We start from the raw sequence: 19,752 nt of genomic DNA on the forward strand, positions 1-19,752 counted from the left end.
TGATTATACTCAGACGAGTATTGTGATATAGTAATCTCCAGAGTGTATGTAGTTCTCCAATCCCCAAACATGAGCCAAGACTTCATAAAGGGGTAAAGCATTCTGTTTAATGGGAACCACAGCTGGCCTTTTATGCAAGTCCCCAAGCAAGGTGTACAGCCACATGGACCTTGTTGGGGACAGGGACACAAAGCTTACAAACCAATCAGAACAGTAATTAAATGTATGACACTCCCATAACAAACATACAATCCCTCCCCTCTGCCTGTGAGATAATTGAGTCAGATACTGTATTAACCCAATTATCTCCAGGCAGAAAAAACACATATTTTACAAAACCCCAAAGGTACCCCAAAACACAACATATCCCCTGATAGCCCGGACCTGGTAAACAACATATCCAAAAATCACCCAGATCAGTTCAGGGGTTCAGGAATTTCCTGGAAGTCTTATTTTTGACCGACCGTGCACATGGTCCCATGGCCAAAACAAATCCAGAGAATTAGTGCTAACGGTCGGTCTCTCTGTCTGGAGTCCAAAAGTACATACTTCACATGAACAGAGCCTTTAAAAGTGCATTGGGCAAGGCATATTGCAGGGTCCATAGTCCTGAGGCAAGAGGCTGGCCAGCAGGCCCCTCCAAGAACCAGTGATGAGGTTACTTTCGTCACACTAATAAAATCTGTCAACATTGAAGTTTTTAGTGGATAGGTGAGTGCGCTGGATCTTGTGTATTGTAACTGATTGTGTGTCACTATAACTATTGTTGTGTGTGACTGTTTGTGCCTGCTACTGTGTGTGTGTATTATTGTGTATTATTGACTGTGTGTGGTGTGTACGACTGTGTGCATGTCTTTGTGTTTGCATTTGTAACTATATATCACATAATGTATGTGTCTGACTGTGTGTATGTGACTACTGTGTAATTATGTCTGTCTAACTAAGTGCCTGCGCATGTCCATGTTTGTATGTGAGTTCATAACTGTATATGCATGTCACTCGTGCAGAGGGAACTTGCTGGCATTTCGGATATGGACTACCTGTACAGGTGGGACCAGTCTGATATGCTTCAGGTATGTTCTCTCTGTAATAGCACAAGTTAGCAAAAACTATTTTGAGACCTGAGCGGGGATGTACTGAAGGGCAAGCTATTGAGTTTACTGTAAGCTTTTGTCTGCTCTCAGAGTTCTCATTCTTTATTTTTTGCTTTTATGTATGCACGTCACTATGTATGTGAGGGACAAAAAAGGGTAAGAGGGTTAACAAACAGACAAGAAGAAATGTGGGTTAAGAGACGCACAACTTTGAGAAGATGATTAGGAGAAACACAAAAGAAGGGTCAGGAGATGCACGCAAAGGGATGAGTGGATGCAAAAGTGCCACACAAAAGTTTAAAATTCGGGAGGGGGGCAACATAGATTTCCACCTTGCGTGACAAGTTACCGAGCTACGCCTCTGACAGCAGCAGCCCCCAGTGGGTCCAGCTTAGCAGACTGCCCCAGCCAGTCTCAGGTGGTAGCAGCAAATAATAAATAGAGAGTGTTATTCATTAAAGTGAGAATTAAAAGTCAATTCAAAGATAATTTCAAATTCAAGACTTAGAAAATGTTTGCAGTTCACTTTAAATTCATGTGAATTCTCACTTCAGTGAATAACCCTGATAGGGTCTTCTTTTATTGTACCCTAATGTAACAATGCAATGATTTGTGGACCCTGGACATACTTGAAAACAAGAGAAATCTCACTGTATCTTTACTGGTAAAATATTTTATAAATAAAATAAATATGTACTATATAGAGATCCATTTAACTTAAAGTGTCTGTTTGGGGGGCCCTTCAATTGGTCTTTAATTAAGAAAAAATATACATTTGCTTTTCTAATTTAATTGGTGCTCAATGAGTTAAGCTGCTTCGAATGAGGACTAGTCTGCAGTATCTAACATTCCTAAACAATAGGTGCACCGGGACTCACCCCTTCCCTGCTGAAAATGTTAGGTTACCTTTTCATCTTATCCTATGCAAGCAAACACTAACTATTTATGGTGTTCTGATGCGACCTTATGGGGCATGTGTCTGTCTCTTTGGTCCTCTACTCAGAGCTACTACACTGAATCTGCTGCCAAGAGCTGGGAGAACCCTGGCTCTCCCTTACTGTTTTCTTTGGCACGCTTCTGTGGATTCTCAGCCTGGCAAGAAAGTACCATTTTGAAAGTACTGGCAACTCTCATGCAGTTTGTCACAGAACTGCGTATGATTTAGAGTTCTGATTTAGGCTCAACACTGTGCTCTTTTGTTTGTCTGTGTTTGTACATCATTTGCAAGTTTGTATTAGTTAATAACCATCCTAAGAGTACAGCATGCTCAGGACTACTCTATAAACATCAAGCCTACAGAATTTAAGAGAAGTTCTAGAGAGACACATATATGCTGTTGGTCACTTCTTAAAGAAAATTATGGGTGCAGTGTCTTGGGACCACACATCAAAACAAAACAATATAACAAAAATCGTAAAGGAATCCTCAAATCCAGTAGGTTTGTATGTATTTATGTAATTGTTATTCAGCAAGACGTTCCGGCATTTTTTTCAACCTATACGGCTTTGTCAAGCTAAGGAATCCATCATGCACACAGGTTTAATTACCTAAGAACAATATGGCTAAAAGAGGTGCAAATAATTGACACACTTACATTCAATTAAATCATTGCAGACTTTATATAGATTAGGAAACCATAATTTTTATTTTGGATTTGCAGTGAGTGTTAATAATGCAATGGCATGTCCATGGTATAAAAACATATAAATTGCTAAACATTTATAAATAAACCAATATCTATCATACAACGTCTATGTTATATATTTGGAGATACTACAACTGACATTAGCGCTGATAGGAAATCTGTGAGATTAAATATGAGATTTTGGCATTGATAGGACAGCAGTTGTCATTTGGAATAACTGCAGTACATAAAATAACCCATTGGGGTGTTGGTGAATTCAAAGCTTTAAATTGTATTTGTTTTCTCATACAAAATTGCACAATCAATTAGTTTTTTTAATTAACAGTATTCTAAATATTGAATCTTTTAATATACAGAGTGCACAAACAGAAAAAAAAAACACGGTAATAAATATATAAAATGGACTGAGTCATAATTTGTAAAGATAATCCCAAAGTATGTCAAAAATGTACACCCCCTTTTAATAATCCAGAGTCATATGTTATTAACACTGAAATTCTTAAATGCAACAATAACGGTGACATTTTGGTCAGTTTTCAGAGAGTTTGATAGACCTTAAACATAGACTGGAATTTCTGGAGAGTTTCTCCCCTGAAAAGTGTTTCAATCTACTGAAAATTGTTTCAATCTGCTTGATAGTTCATTTTATTTTTCAATCCAAGGTACACCTATGGGATCAAATGTGGCCCCTGGTGTTGTAAATGGTTTTATTGAAGAGCTAGAAGAAAAGTCTATTCCTGTAAATTCATTGTCAGATAGATACATAGATTCCACTATATAGGCAATTATGACGTGTCAAAGGACTTTCAAACACTTGATGGATTTTTTTCTCTTTTCTTATTACAGTTTTAGTGCTATTAAATTTACAATTAGCTGGGATTAGGAACAAAAACTTTATTTCATTTTAGATATGACTTCATATCAAGCAGGTAACAAACTGTTGAGTGATTCGTACGTTAAATGCCATAGCCCCTCAAAATGGTCCATATACTTGTTCGTAATAAAAGAAGGGATGTTTTCCCACCAGAGAAAAAATAACAATTGAAGAACTGTTTTACAGTTACAAATACTTAGGTAGCTTGTTTTTTGCAATATGTGTTTATTTATGTTTGTGAATCTATTCAAGTTATGTTTTCCTGCATATATTATATGTTACCTAATTAGGTTGATTAACATGTTTTTGCACCCTTTTTTTTTTTTTTTTTTGAGTTTTATTATATATTTTATTAGGACAACAAAACATAGAAAAAAAAAAGTAATAAAGAGTATAAGATTCCAAATTTTTATACATAGAAAGAATTGGAATGTGTTTAGTTATAGCCAAGACAACTGCAAAAGAGACCCTTTGTTTCAGAAATAACTTTTCATGGGAGATTTCTTGTTATATAATTTCCCCCCTTCTTTTTAAAAACAGTGTTCTGCATAGGATAGCCTTTAGAACATGGGTTCTCAAACTCCGGCCTCCCAGATGTTGCTGAACTAAAACTCCCATGACTCTCTGGCCATCTATGTAATTCAAAGAATCATGGAATGTGTAGTTCAGCAACATCTGGGGGGGAGGGGGGGGCAGTTTGAGGACCCTTGCTCTAGAAGGTAGAAGCTAGACTAAGGATTCAATTAGGGCCCACATGCAGCCACTGTCCCAGCTGGAGAGTTGGGTCCAGCTGTAACCTCAATTTGCCATTCTCGACCAAGTTCATCAAAAGAAAATGCTGATAAATTTAAAGATCGTAGTGGTGGCACAATGCTAGGAATAGGGATTTCAGAGGCACTCAACTGCCGTTGATATCGGAAAGGCTGTAGATAGGAGCGTCCTATATCCTTATGTGTTGCACCTACCCAATGAGGTGTAGGAGTAGCAGTTGCCTGGGCGGTGGGAGGTGGCTCACGATCAGAGCTACTTTGAAACCGCAAGTCAGAGATTGAGACATCTAGGGAAGGAGTACTCTCTTCTACTGCTGAGTTTATTTCAGAGAGCTCCCACATTGGTGGTGCAGACTTTTGTAGACCAGCTGCACTAACCATCAACTCAGAATCTTGTAGCTTGGAGACTGGGTCATCTGCAACCATAGTATCAGAGGTCTCAAAGTTTTGTTCCTTTTTATAAGGGGTGGACACCTTGGCACCATAGAAGACCTCTACAATGGAGTTGTTGAATTGGGTTTGAGGTTCAGAAACCAAGGATGAGAGTTCAAAGACTGTACTATCTGGGTTCAATGAAGACCTGTTTAGAAGGGGCAGATTTTCTTCCCCACCTAGCCAAGGCTTTGCTCCTCCACTAATCAGTGGTGTTGACTCTGAAACTTTGAGTAGGTATGGAGACTCCCCATGCTTTGGACGTATCCGATGGTCCCACTGCTCAAGCTGAGCAGGACAAGGAGAGGAACTGTTTTGTGCTCTAGCAACAAAACCCATGTCCATTATCTCAGTGATTGTGAGATTGGAGGCGGACATTACGAAACTGACTCCACTGCTATCCCAGCCAGAAGACATCTTTATTGGTCTTTGATTCTTCAAGGTTACAAGGAAATCTTACACACTTCTTTCTTGAAACAAGATGTTTTTGCACCCTAAGATAAGGGTATGATTACGAAAATTGTTTAAAAATGAAGCTGACTTACTGTAGATTAATAAATTAGACCCCGTATGTCCCAAAAACTGGGATCATACATATTAAATGGATATGCTTGAGAATTCAACATTTATTTATTAACAAATTAAGTGCAATCTAATGTTTTGGTAGTTTCATATAAATGTTTTTTAGGATACAGGGGAGCTTAAGAAAATCGAGGGAATGGATGAAGAATAAAATACCATACAAGTCACCTAGTGCAGCCCCAAAATCCTTAAAAGAAAACCACCTGAAAATACTGCACTATGTATACGTGGTAATGAAGATACCTTTTAACAGGACATAAATATTTAAGGTAACAACCTAACTTAAAAAAAACTTATAAAACATATCTACCCTGCAGTTGGTATATGCATAAGATTGTCTGATTCAGCATTGCCCATCTTATTTTTAGAGGTACCTTTTAAATCTTCCAATAATAAACATCTTATCTCAAAAGGAACATTGATTCCAACCTTTGTGTTTGCATTGCCTGGGCCTCCCTTACAGTCAACACCTTTTCCACAGGGCAGGGAAAACATTCCTATTAGCAATGACTTAAATATGTTGAATTATCTGGGAGTCTCTTAGTGTTTTCTTATGTTAATCCACCATGACCTGTTCTTTGAGCTTTGCCAAAAAATATCTACTATATCTATTGTCTGTCATTGGTCTGTTTGCTTCTGAGCAGTTCACCTAATTCCATCTACGTAGGTGATTTATAATGTGGAAAATTCTGCAGAGCATCAGGGCTATGTGTTTTGTAATTATTACAAAATGCCATCATGTGCCTTTCTGACTCACGTATTGAACATTTTATAAGAAGACTTGTAACTGAATATAGTGCAAACAATCTTTGTTTGTTTTTTTTCTACAGATTCACTGTATCAAAAAACATGTATTTGGTTTGATTTGATGAGTGATACTAAAATATTCTAAGTGCAGCATTCCAGATGAGACACCTTGCAATGACAATTTTGTACGTTTGCATTGTGAACATGGACAGCATTTGGTCGATTTCCTATACAAGAGCAATTAAGTTGTATATTTTGAAAGTAATCTTGCAGTCCATGTAAGGCATTCATAAGAGCACAACATGTTTATGCAGGGGGATTTGGGCTTAATGTGCTACTTACATTGAGACTCTGTGTTCCTAGAAAGACAAGGATAGAGTGGTTTTCTGGCAGGAGAGTGATAGCAAAAAGTTTATCCTCATGGGTTCCGTTCAATAGAAGTGTTGGTACAGATCATAAAATATGTCACCTTTTTTGCCAATGTCGCACAGCCATAATATTAAATAAGTTTCACCATTTTTTCATATCCTGTATGGCATACAAATTAAGACTGAAAAGATATATGTAGTAAATACATGAAGGGAACGACAGATGGATGGGTCGGCATGTATATTACCATCACATACATACATATATATTATCTTTACATATATGTATAATAGTGTTATTTATATCTACAACTAGATGTCTTTTTAACATGAAGAAAAACTTTGAACTCTGCCTAACCTTTTTCAAATTAAATGTTAAATGTCATTATTGGAAGATTTTGTCATAACTAACATGGCATAGTCATAAACAAAGTCGATGACAAATAGTCTCTTCTAAGTTCGTCAAAATGTTGAAGATACATCTTATATAGATGAATACAATATGAATACAGAATGTTCACACAATGGTGTCAAACAGTACATCAAGTATACAGTCTGCGTTTTGACATTAACAACGAGTTTTGCTTCATAGCCAATTGACAAGGACACCATTTTGCACCTCCATCTTGCTGTAACATCTGTAAAATATCTCACGTCACCCCTAGAGGGTCTATGGCAGGCTTCCTCAACCTCCGGCCCTCCAGATGTTGCTAAACTACAACTCCCATTATTCTATAAATGAAATAGATAGGCTGAGAATCATGGGAGTTGTAGTTCAGCAAAATCTGGAGGGCCGGAGTTTGGGGAAGCCTGGCCTATAGACTGCATGGATCAAAAATATATTGTTACTAGACCTTCTCCGGCCTCTCTGTATTCCATGTATCCTAGGTTTACACCAAACTTTAAAAAAAAAAAAACGAGAAGTAAAGAAGTGATAATAAAATGCACACACTACACCTCAACCAACTGAAACAAAAGATTTCAGAGAGTATATACTGGCTCCCCTTAGAGTAGTGTCAAGCCCACAGGAACTCTTTGATTTTATGTGTGGAAGCATTCCCCTCTACTTTATCACAGCTCCGATGGACTCCACTCCATCCTTGCTACTACGTCTCCTCACACCTTTGCTCCATAGATGCAAACCATTCTCCCCAAACCCTTTGATGTTTGTGTATTTTACCCATCAACCTATATGGCATTTATGCACACATGCACAACTAACTCAGTTTCACCTGTACTTGCCTTAAGTTCTGGGCTATAAAATATGTATTGTGAGGACCTCCAGCGTCGCTCAATTCCCACCGGCCGACGTAATGAAGAGGAGGAGCGGCGGCGACCCGAAATCACCGCCGAGGGACATCGACGGGGGTCTCAGGTAACTGAAGGGGTTTTCGGAAACCGGGGATTGGGAGGTGGGAGGGAGAGGGGACCTGCAGTGCCAGAAAACGGATTGTTTTCCTGGCACTGGAGAGTCCCTTTAAGTTTTTTTCATAAAGGTGTATCTTATTCGTCTGATATCAAGACCACATGTGTAAATATAGAGAAACTTTTGTATGACTTCACATTTGGAACTCCCCGTCTGCCATTTGCATTAGGGGCAAGTATTGTACTATTTGTTATGCGAGGAGGTCTCCTCTTCCAAATTTGGTAGCTTAAAAGTAGTTTGAATTGTTTTAGCAGGGTTGCAGTTAACACTATGGAAAGTGTTCTGAACAGGTACATGATTTATGGTAGGATCATCATTGTAAATACTTCTCGTGTCACCCATTTGGCATGTTATCCTAACCTGATTCACTAGTCCAACATGGTTCTTCTGAATTAGCATTTGATTTAGTCAGCCTGATAACTAAATTCTTTATTAAGTCCTCTCTTCAGTCACATTTGTATTTATCCCTAGAAGACTTTGTCCTATCCTATCAGCAATGCCTGGGTTTTACTTGCATCATCTCTATAGTATGAAAGCATACCATATTTCTCTAAAGTAAATAGCACCGTTAGTAAGGATGTTGCATCAAACATATCAAACATCAAACATCAAACATATCATTTGAGAATAAAGCTATCTTGTGGCTGTATGATTGTGTATGGAATCCTTTAATCTCTGATTGCCTTTGATCATGTGAACTAATGGCTCAAGTGTTAACATAAAATCAGAGGGGATATGGGACATCCTTGTTTTGTACCATTTTAGACCTCAGATGCTGAGAATAGAAAGCCTGTGTTTATGATGCAAGCTGATGGCTCTGAGTACAGCACTTTTATGTTAGGTAAAAAAAAAGGCAGAGGGAAGCAGCTCCTTAGGGATGTCCTCCAGTACATATTTCACTAGACTTGTGAAGGGTGAAAAATGTTGGTTCATACATTAGTAGTTTTTTGTTTTGTTTTTGTTTTTTTTAATTGGCATGAGAATTAATGGGGATTTTGGGACAAATAGGCAACCCAGGTAAATACTTGAGATCAATTGGGGTGGTGGACAATGGCAGGTTCACACCACCTTTCTATATTTATTTAGATCCCCCACAATCTATCCATGGGTGGGGGATGAGGAGGGACACTAGGTCCCCTTGTTGTTCAATATAAGAGCTCCCACCCATTTTTCACTTAGTCCCCACTTAGTCACTAGGCCAACCCATTTATCAACATTGGAGCCACGTCTCACAATTTAAGGGCAGGGGTTGGGGAGATTAAGCAATATAAATCAATCATTCATCAGTATTAGAGCTCCCACTACTGCCCATGGGTGGGGACTGGGGGGACACTAAAACCCAATAGTTATCACTAGTAAATACTCAATGCGCTACCCATGTGTAGGGGTGACATTAAGTCCCTGAGTTTATTAAATAAAGCCCTCACCCACTGACTATGGATGGAGGCCGGGGGACACTAATTCACACTTGTTCATTTTCATTATAGCCCTCAAATGCTGCCCAGTTGATAGGCTAATAAAACTGTGAGCATCCGCTGGCTACTCATTATTTAGCAGACATTCTCCCACACACATCATGAGGGAGGTATAAAACCTCCCTTGTACTAATGTGGGGTCATAGTGATCACCACAGGCAGTGTTTAACTACTTGTCTGCCGACTGCTAGTGCCGCCAGCGGGCACATAGTTAAATCCTAATCCCGAAGCTACCAGCCATTGGGCATTCTGGTAGCTTCAATATCAGTTTGTGTGTCAATATTTTCATCAGAATTGTTGATCTGCCCAAATTTGATCTAACCATAATTCTTCCCATATCGACTGTTCATACTATTCACGCATGCCATTTAAAGTTGTGCTAAAGAACGCAGAATTCACCAAATGTTACAATAATCACCAAATACCATTCATAGTGGCAGTTTACGTTCCATAATCTAACTTGATTCCCGCGCTGATCGTGATGTTTATTATCCTTGCCTAATTTGTACATTCACTCTTTTTTTTTTTTTAAGACTCTCTTGATATACTGCTACTTAAGAAATGTAAAGAACATAAATGAATACAATAATACCACCACATTTGGGATTGTACCAAACCTCTCAAGTGTTATGCTTAATTTAATTTAGTTCAGAATTCTACAGTGTAAACTAAAAGACAAAACAAACCTGTTCTTCAGTTGTATGTGTTTTTAATGTTAACTAACTCAACAAGAACTAGTGTTTGCTTTCCTACCAGTTCAATGAAAACTGTAAGCCCTTTGTACATAAATGATGTGCAATGTCTGGGTGCCAAGGGAACTACTTTTAATGGATGGGGATTAACATAAAACCTTATAATGTTTACCAGTTAAACAAAGTTAAATCATAGTCATTTCACCCAGATAAAACATTGAAATGCATTTGGTTTTAAAATCAACATGTTGGTTCATGAATACATATAGATTTAACATATTTATACAATGACAAATGTGCATTTTAGTCAACATAATGGTACCAGTGTTGAGTACATATCATGGGCATGTACCAAGTGTATTTAGATAACTATCTTGTCAATGCTTAAGATAGTGTTGAAAGAAGCCCGATAAATTAAGGAACAACATTTTCAGAAGCTGAAATGTTATATTGGACCATGGAACATCGATCATATGAAACGTGATCCAATCAGTTGAGTATTTCCATGATCCTTTTTTGTATTTTTACATTGGCTTTATAGTTGAAAACCAACTCAACTCATTATGATAACCTCAGGACCCCATCATTCTTACACGATCAACATTCTTTTAAATGAATTTAAATTAATTCTTAGAATCCTGTCTCTCCTACTTGGCAAAAACAAATAAACAAACAAACAAATATTTCAGTGTCTACTATGCATGCCAACATAAGGTCCCAGGACATTAATCGTCATGTTGTGGCTGTTCTTTAATTAATTAATCCTTTCCATTACTAAAAGAGAAGTCCCATTAGTCAATTTATACATGATAGCTTGATGGTACCCATGCCAAATATTTGCACTCCTTCAGGGATGTCTGTCTTAATGTAAATCTCTGATGAAGCCCCATATGCGAGCTGAAAGCTTGTCAGATGTGTTTAACCCCTTAAGGACACATGACATGTGTGACATGTCATGATTCCCTTTTATTCCAGAAGTTTGGTCCTTAAGGGGTTAATAAATCTGGGAACAAGTAGGAGTCAATATAACAAGATTTAATAATATCCACAAAATAAAAATATGTATAAATATGGTAAGATATAGTAAATAAATAAAAATACCATGCAATTTTAACACATTTTGGGAATATAATTCTGTTTTCTAGATAAACATTTCTCAACATTTTATGAGAAATTGTCCTGAATGGACAAAGCCAGGAAGGCTAAGACAAAGAATTGTCTGGTGCTGTGGTTCCCCTTTCCAACATTTGCTTACAGCAAGCCAGACTCAGGACTGTAATCACAACACATGAGGCCCTTGGTCATTGGCTGTGTTCTCCCCTCTACCCACACCTGCAGACATACATTTACACACACTCCCACAAAACAGAGATACACACTCACAGACTTACACACAGATACACATTCTAGGGAGATACAAACTGCCAGACTTACCTGCACACACATGGAGATGGGATATACATACTGCTAGACACACATATATTGACAGACAAACAAGCTACAAAACACACAAACACATTGCCAGATACACACACCACCAGAAACAGACTTATCATTTCATCATTTCATATATCTTACTATATAAAATATTATAAAATACATAGGACTATGCTTGGGACATAAGGTCGCCCATTTAGACTTGAAGAAAAAACATTTAGTCTAACCCAGAGGAAATTCTTTTTTTTTTATAATAAGAACAATAAAGATGTGGAATTATCTGCCTGGAGAGGTGGTTTTATCAGGGTCTGTACAGATTGTAAAATTCTTGCAAAAGTGTAATATTCAGGAATATAATATTAAATATGTGGGTAATAGCTTGTTGCATAAAGGATCACTATAGGTCACTATAGGTGTAAACATGTATTCCTGACCCTAATGGGTTAAAACCACCATCTAACCCCCCTGGGCCCCTCATGCCTCCATAAATATAGCAAAATCTTACTGTATTCAAGCCTGAAGCTGTACATTTGCATACTGTTTTTCCTCTGAAAAACAAGCTGTCTGCTGACATTATCAGAAGTGGTGTCCTGATCCAATCACAATGCCTCCCCTATAGGATTGGCTGAGACTGACAAAGAGGCAGATCAGGGGCAGAGCCAGCACAATTCAAACACAGCCCTGGCCAATCAGCATCTCCTCATAGAGAAAGTTCAGTGTCTGCATGCAGAGGGAGGAGATCCTGAATGTTTGAATGCATTTTAGGCAGCCATGACCCAGGAAGGATCTCTAACAGCCATCTGAAGAGTGGCCAGTGAAGTTATCACTAGGCTGTAATGTAAACCCTGCATTTTCTCTGAAAAGACAGTGTTTACAGCAAAAAGCCTAACAAGAATGATTGTACTCACCAGAACAAATTCAATAAGCTGTAGTTGTTCTGGTGACTATAGTGTCCCTTTAAAGGAACACTATAGTCACCTAAATTACTTTAGCTAAATAAAGCAGTTTTAGTGTAGAGATCATTCCCCTGCTCAATTCACTGTCATTAAGGAGTTAAATCACGTTGTTTCTGTTTATGCAGTCCTAGCCACACCTCCCATGGCTATGATTGACAGAGCCTGCATAAAAAAAACTGGTTTCACTTTCAAGCAGATGTAATTTACCTTAAATAATTGTATCTCAATCTCTAAATTGAACTTTAATCACATACAGGAGGCTCTTGCAGGGTCTAGCAAGCTATTAACATAGCAGGGGATAAGAAACTCTTAATTAATCAGAACTTGCAATAAAGAAAGCCTAAATATGGCTCTCTTTACAGGAAGTGTTTATGGAAGGCTGTGCAAGTCACATGCAGAGAGGTGTGACTAGGGTTCATAAACAAAGGGATTTAACTCCTAAATGGCAGAGGATTGAGCAGTGAGGCTGCAGGGACATGTTCTATACACCAAAACTGCTTCATTAAGCTAAAGTTGTTCAGGTGACTATAGTGTCCATTTAAACAGAGATTTGATTGCCATTCTGGGGTTAAGAAGGGGTTTAATCATAATTTGTTACAAAATCTGAAAGAGCTTAAAATAGTTTTTTGGGGGTGGCAAGGGAGGAGACAGCAGAATGGATGGACAGCAGATACAAATGTGAGAATGGTTGGACTTGATGGATGCAAAAAAAAAAAAAAAATAGCCCATGTAGCAATGTAACTATTTAAAATATATAGAGAAACAAAATTGTACATTATTGGCCAGGTCCAAAAATAACTCACCACTGCATATCTCCACCTGTTACACTACTTTCAAGAATGGACACAGCAGCAGCATGTCAATCACACAGCATCTGACAGTTTCTAGCGTGTTCGTGCATTTTTAGCAATACTGTGATTATCACTTATCTTTTTTAAGTGCCCCTGCAAACCTATATTTACGAGGAGTGGGGAGGAACCTGTGAACCTTTATCATCTCTTTCCCTTAGGAAATCAGGGAGGTATAAAGACTGTTTTTGACACATTTGAAGTACTCCCTGCACAGTATCTAAGCCAGATAAGGACAGATTTGTACACTTTCTGCAGCATTTTAAACTGTCGATTCAATATAAAACAAGTATGTACCTAGCGTGGAATTGTGATGCAGAATAAGAACAGCAACCTATCCCACTTACCCCCAAATTATGACATACAACGTAATTTGTATGAAACAGGCCACAGCATTTATTATAACATATAATAAAATACTGCATAACACATCCATAATTTATTTTAAACATTATATTTTCTTAATATAAACAAAACTTCATACATAAATAACCATAACTTAGCACATAGCTTAACACATAGTGTCATACAGTATAATCCAAGCGTCCTTGCCAATATACTGACCATGTGCCTATGCACCACATATCCTCTCACCTTCCCTCTCGACCATAAATTCCTTCCCTTCCAATGCTAACCACCAGACAACTTTTTCCTCGCTCGGTGCGCACGTCCAAACATGGACACTTAATGTTAACCCATTAGAGCGGGGGGAGGTTAAGACCTAAAACTTAACCACAACATTCCACATATTGACATAGCCCACAAAACTGAATTGGCAAGGACACACCCCCGGCTAGCTGCGACTACATAACAATGGGACGGGCGGGAGGGAAGCTGTTTGCTGGCACGAATCCCAAGGGGCACTGAGGTAAGACCATCCCACCACAAAATCACACACCACATAATCCCACCTCCATATACATGCATAACCACTCACACGCATCTATCTCCACACTCATACATGTTCCCTTGTCCGCTTAGCTGCGCTATCTCCCCAGGACTTTTTTCGGTAACTGACAGTAACTAATATTGACAGTAACATATTGACAGTAACAGTAACTAATAAATGACAGTAACTAATAACTAATATTTTTCACACTTGATTTACATGACAAGGGAATGTATCTAGTATGTGTATGTATGTATGTTCATGGGCAATATTTATATAGAGACTTTTATTTATCTCCACAATAACTGAGTAGACACCAAAGACATTTTTATAACTGGTGTCCAATCAGCAGAATTTGAGTTACAATTGTGTTTGAGCAATTTGCTTACAAATGTAGGTAAAGTTGTAAAGGCTACCTCACTAATTACCACTAGGTGGCAACACTTTCAAATGATTGCTTTCCAAACAGTGTTTGCTTATGAAATCATGAAAACACCTTTTTGGGGGTATTTGTCTATCCTCATTGAGTGCATACAATGCTTCTAAAAATCCAGACATATTAATTTGCTTTGCGCTACGTTTGGGTTGAGGCTAATTGGTATGATTGGTATGTCATATAAAAAGGGGCATTAATTGACTTTGGTGTGTGGTTGTGGCAAAAGACCTACATTCTTATTTAATGCCAAATAATTCTTACAACATACATCCATAAAACCTATTGTTACAAACATCAAGCATGTCAAACTCAAAGGCTAACACAGGCCAAGTTAACAAGGTTTAAGTTTATGTGAGCCGCAAAAAAAAGAGTTCGACCTAGACACTGCCCTCACTCCCACCACTCTAATTTAATACACTGCCTCCCTTCGTTTCCCCCAATTTAATTCACTGCCCATACTCCCAAGACTCTAATACACTGCCCCCCTCCCACTGGTCTGATATACTGCCCCTCTTCTCCCCCCCAATTTAATACACGACCCCTCACTCTAATATACTGCCCCCTTCCCCCTATTTTAATACACTGCCCCCTCACTCTAATACACTGCCCCGCCTCCATCATGCCCAATTGAATACACTTCCCTCCCCCTAATTTAATACACTGCCACCCACCACTCTAATACATTGCCCCGCACCCCCTCCCATTAGCACTGCACTACAGAAAGGTTCCCCCAAGCCCCACTTCCCCTATCTTAAGCTGTCTTCCAGTCCAGCCCTACACTATCTTTTCTGCTCAAGCAGGCTACATGCTTCTCTGTCACTACGAGCAGCAGGGAAGGGGGAGTGGCGCAGCCGCCGGTGTAAGCGCATATCCAGCAGCCGGCATGGAAGAATGTTTTGAGATCTTGCAGCCGCTAGGCAAAGGAGCAAGCGATTGGCCCCGGCACGCAGTAGGGACACAGAACAAAGCGGCCCATACTCATTGTGGGCTGCATGCGGCCTGCGGGCTACATTTTTTTACATGCTTGACATACAGTATAGTGTTTTTTTCTGAAAACAGAGAGGTATTGCAGACACAGGTTTTTTTTGTCTACATCACGTGATGCTTGCCTACCCCTGTATAGCAAGTGGGCTGAATTGCCCATAAGGCCAAATAGTCACCTGCCTACAGGTGCCTGACCTGTAGGGGGCGCCTGCTCTGCCTGTTAAAATCCCCCTCCCTGCCTCCTGTCCTGTGTCTGCTGGCTGCAAGATACTGGGATCACTATATTTAGTCTTAAGAGCCTGATCTGTACCTGGCCATCTCCTTTCAGACTTAACACAGTGATCTGCAGGAGAGAGAGGGGAGAGGACTGGGGCAACACGGAAATCAAAGGTACATGCACACTAATGCCCACACTGTCCACAAAGCTAAAATGTAAACAAAAATGAAAGTAATGAGGAAGGGAAAATAATCACCACTTAGATGATGTGCCCCTATTACTTATATATTGACTACTTAGTCTAAAATAATAATAAAAAAAAAACCCTTTATTGGGATTGATCCCTGTGGCAGTACTCAATATGAATATGGGTGTATAAAAGTAGTGATCCTATTCCCTTCCTTATCAATTTCCTTTTTGTTAATTTTTTTCCTGATTAGTAAAGAGAAACTATAGGCAATTAAGCAACAAGACTGCAGGGACCATGATCTATACACCAAAACTGCTCCATTGTTTAAAAGTTGTTTTGGTGCCTGTAGTGTCGCTTTAAAGTCTTTGTGGGTTATGCCCAGCATTGGGGGAGAAATAGGGTAGCTCCTTTAATTTTGATCAGTTAAGTAAATCTCACCCTAACCTGCATCCCACCACTAGACCCCTAGCGGCAATATCACTGTCAGGGATTCTAATTTGAATATTTTTGTGGGTTATGCCCATTATTGAGGGAGAAATAATGTAGTTTCTTTTCCTTTTAAAGTTCTATTAATACATACTGTAACTGCCCACACTTTCACACACACATACTGCTATACACTATACACAAACACAAACTGACGCACATAGAAATAAATCAACACAGACATTTACACTGCTATGCATACACACTATACACACAGACACTTTTTATGTGTGTGTGTATATAAAACAATTCTTATCATATCTAAAAGTCCAAGTACTTTTTTTCTTATTAGCTTGGAAGGGGGGTGGGGGTTGGAGGGCCGCTTAGAAATTCTGTGCCTACAGGCGCTTGTGTTGTAAATCTGGCCCTGCTTATGGTTAACTTTTCTTTCAATTTAATCCAAACAAGGCTTCATTTTCATTCAGTAGTATAATATGAGCAGGAATATAGCCCACCCTGATAGAACAAAAGGCAGGTCAGCGAAAGCCAGCTGTCACATACGAAGAGTTATTAAGTGGAAAGAATCCCTATAACATACCAAAAGTGTAAAGAGATCTGAGTCTGTGCTTGTTCCTACTCTTACGCAAAGGAGAGGAGATAAGTAGTAAATGTTCTGGTATGAATGAATGTTCCAGTCCTCGTGATATTACCACCCCCTCGTTGCTATGCCCTACGGCTGTGATGTAATTATTTCTAGGAAGCCTGATGTCATCATGACATGCATTTTTGCCTTTTTTGTGAAGATTGTAATTTCACGATCCATCAAGATAAGAAGATACCTTCTGGAATGGACAAGTATGAAATAAAAAGACCTTTAAAGCCTAGTTCACAATATAAAACTATCACAGGTCAGCACTTAACAGCATTTACAAATATATGTTCATTTATATTTTAATATAATATAACATACTATATAGTTACAAAGCACAATCCTTCCATTCTATGAATATCTTCCTCTGCAATTATGAACATCTTCCACAATGTCATCCCATTATGCACCCAAGAACGACTTTAGCATGGAATCATCGTGGAACAACTTCCATTGTACATATATATTGCGGCTTTTCCACATACCAGCTAAAACTGTTCTTCTCTAAAGAACATAAGACAGGATAAGCAATCTCAAATCTTGATTGAATATTCTTTAACTGCTAAGCTCGCAACATTTCTCTACATGACTAGGCAAGAGTACCTCACTGATTAATTGTTCTAGACTCCAGATCTTTGTTGATTCCCTATTAGCTCAGAATAATAAAATGCCAGTCCATGTTTTGTTACAAATTATTGAAGGCTACTGTCAGGGCCAGCATTACCCCTGAGCGAAAAATCTTAACAGCGCCTCCCCCCTCCCCTTGTATAGGGGATTTAATAAATTAAAAATGATTTAAAAACAAATATTCATTCCTCCTTTCCTGTTGTTACCTAGTTGGGAGAGGGGCATGCTGATCTGGATCTGGTTTGCCCCTCCACTGGGTACAGACCATGCATAACTGTCTCGTAAGCTCAGGGACTTGCAGTGTAATCTGCAGCAGCGCTCTAGGAAGGCAGCTACTTATGGTCTGCAGCCAGCGAAAGTGCCAGACTGCCTCCCCTACATTACAGAGGAGCAGACTAAGTATGTCACAGTACTGTGTCTCCTTTGGGCCAGTAGTTAACCATACAATTCCCCTGATTATGTTAACAACCTTAATATGTAAGGCAGAAGTACTCTTTGCATAGTAAAGTCTCCATTATACACATTAGCTTTATGTATACCTTGGCTAACCAAAAAATTGGACGAAAGCTAATGAAAATCTTGGAACATGAAACTGACATGCTATTATTTGCAGCAACTCTGCCAAAAGCATAATGAGATCTACTCCAAAATATATACATATATACATATTACCACCAAATATGCCATGTGACTCCGCCAATGAACTGCTACGGGGGCAGACACATATCTAATTCCCCTCTGAGAAGATGCTCTTGTTACCTTACGGGGTTGCTTTACAGAGAATCGAAATAAAGGCTCGATTGAACCGTTCATCGTGTTTGCATTAATATGATTGTTTTTTGTGACTAACAAACACATTTTTAAATGTTCAATAGCTGATTACTATTAGACTAGCAAAATGGCAATTAAAGATGCCATTCTCTTCTTTTCATTTCAGAACTCCATGAAAGTTTACGGTCCATCAAAAATTCCACAAGGTTAGATAAACTGTGATGTAATCACATCACATCATCCTTATTTACATCTGAACACTAGAAGAAAATGTATGTGGTATCCGTAGACCACTCTCAGAAATGTTCCTTTGAGGTCCAGACAATTCAATTTCTGAGATGAATCAATTACAATTGATATATAGTTCCACAATTTCTTTCTTAACAAAAGACTAAAAATGTGTGGGATGTGGGATGGCTCTAAATTTAGGGTCTCTTGTGTCAAGCCATGAGCTGTTGCAATCAGGATTCACCTTGGGAGGAGCCCAGGGTCAAAATTGTAGGATTGCAATGGGGTCCAAAACCTATTATAAATGTCCTATGTATTATAGTTTGTTTATCGTTGTCATTTGCTTAATTCAGTCCCTAGACCCATGAAATCACTTTGTGTGTTCCACTGATCTGATCAAAGTTATTCTAGGTATTGCTACATAATTGCAAATGAGATGATGGTAGCACAAGGCTATTGCAGGGACACCTGTTAACCTATTATTATTGACACTGGGTTTTTAGGTATAAAATATGTCAATCCACTGCCTCACAATATAAATAAATGTTTAATAACTGAAAGTAATATACCTTATCTAAACATGTCAATCCGCACAGTAAGCCAGTAGAACCTTTGCCATGTTCCTGATATAGAGTTTAGCTAGAGATTGGTGTCACTCTACCTTTCAAATCGAGTGAGATAAAGCAGACCTTCTGTCTTGCTGGACACGCGCCTTCTAAATTCTTTGCTGGGAAGAAGTGGGACGTTAGCCAGGCTGGCAAGCATTCACAATTACATCATGTAGTAAGACTAAGGAATATTTTGGATCAGTGAATAAATGTGCATTTATTATACTACTATCCAAAGCAATGAATACATACACAGTATACACTGAGTAGAAAATGTAATAAAAATGTTTATCAGGTTCCATCATTACTTGTGAAATAAATCATACTGCCCATTACTTCTCAGCAATTAAAAGTCTTAAATAAGTAGAATAATAAAATAAT

General features: G+C 38.6%; 1 protein-coding gene across 1 annotated transcript; it reads right to left on the reverse strand.

Annotated features, from left to right (window-relative positions):
- Nucleotides 1–4,338: 4,338 nt before the first annotated feature.
- On the reverse strand, nt 4,339–5,276 carry LOC134600847 (uncharacterized). The gene has a single exon (XM_063445234.1). It carries the CDS (start codon nt 5,230–5,232, stop codon nt 4,357–4,359), a length of 876 nt encoding a protein of 291 aa, XP_063301304.1. The 5' UTR covers nt 5,233–5,276; the 3' UTR covers nt 4,339–4,356.
- Between the last annotated feature and the right edge of the window lie 14,476 nt (nt 5,277–19,752).

This window comes from Pelobates fuscus, chromosome 3 (genome assembly GCF_036172605.1).
Source record: "Pelobates fuscus isolate aPelFus1 chromosome 3, aPelFus1.pri, whole genome shotgun sequence".
NCBI lineage: Eukaryota > Metazoa > Chordata > Amphibia > Anura > Pelobatidae > Pelobates > Pelobates fuscus.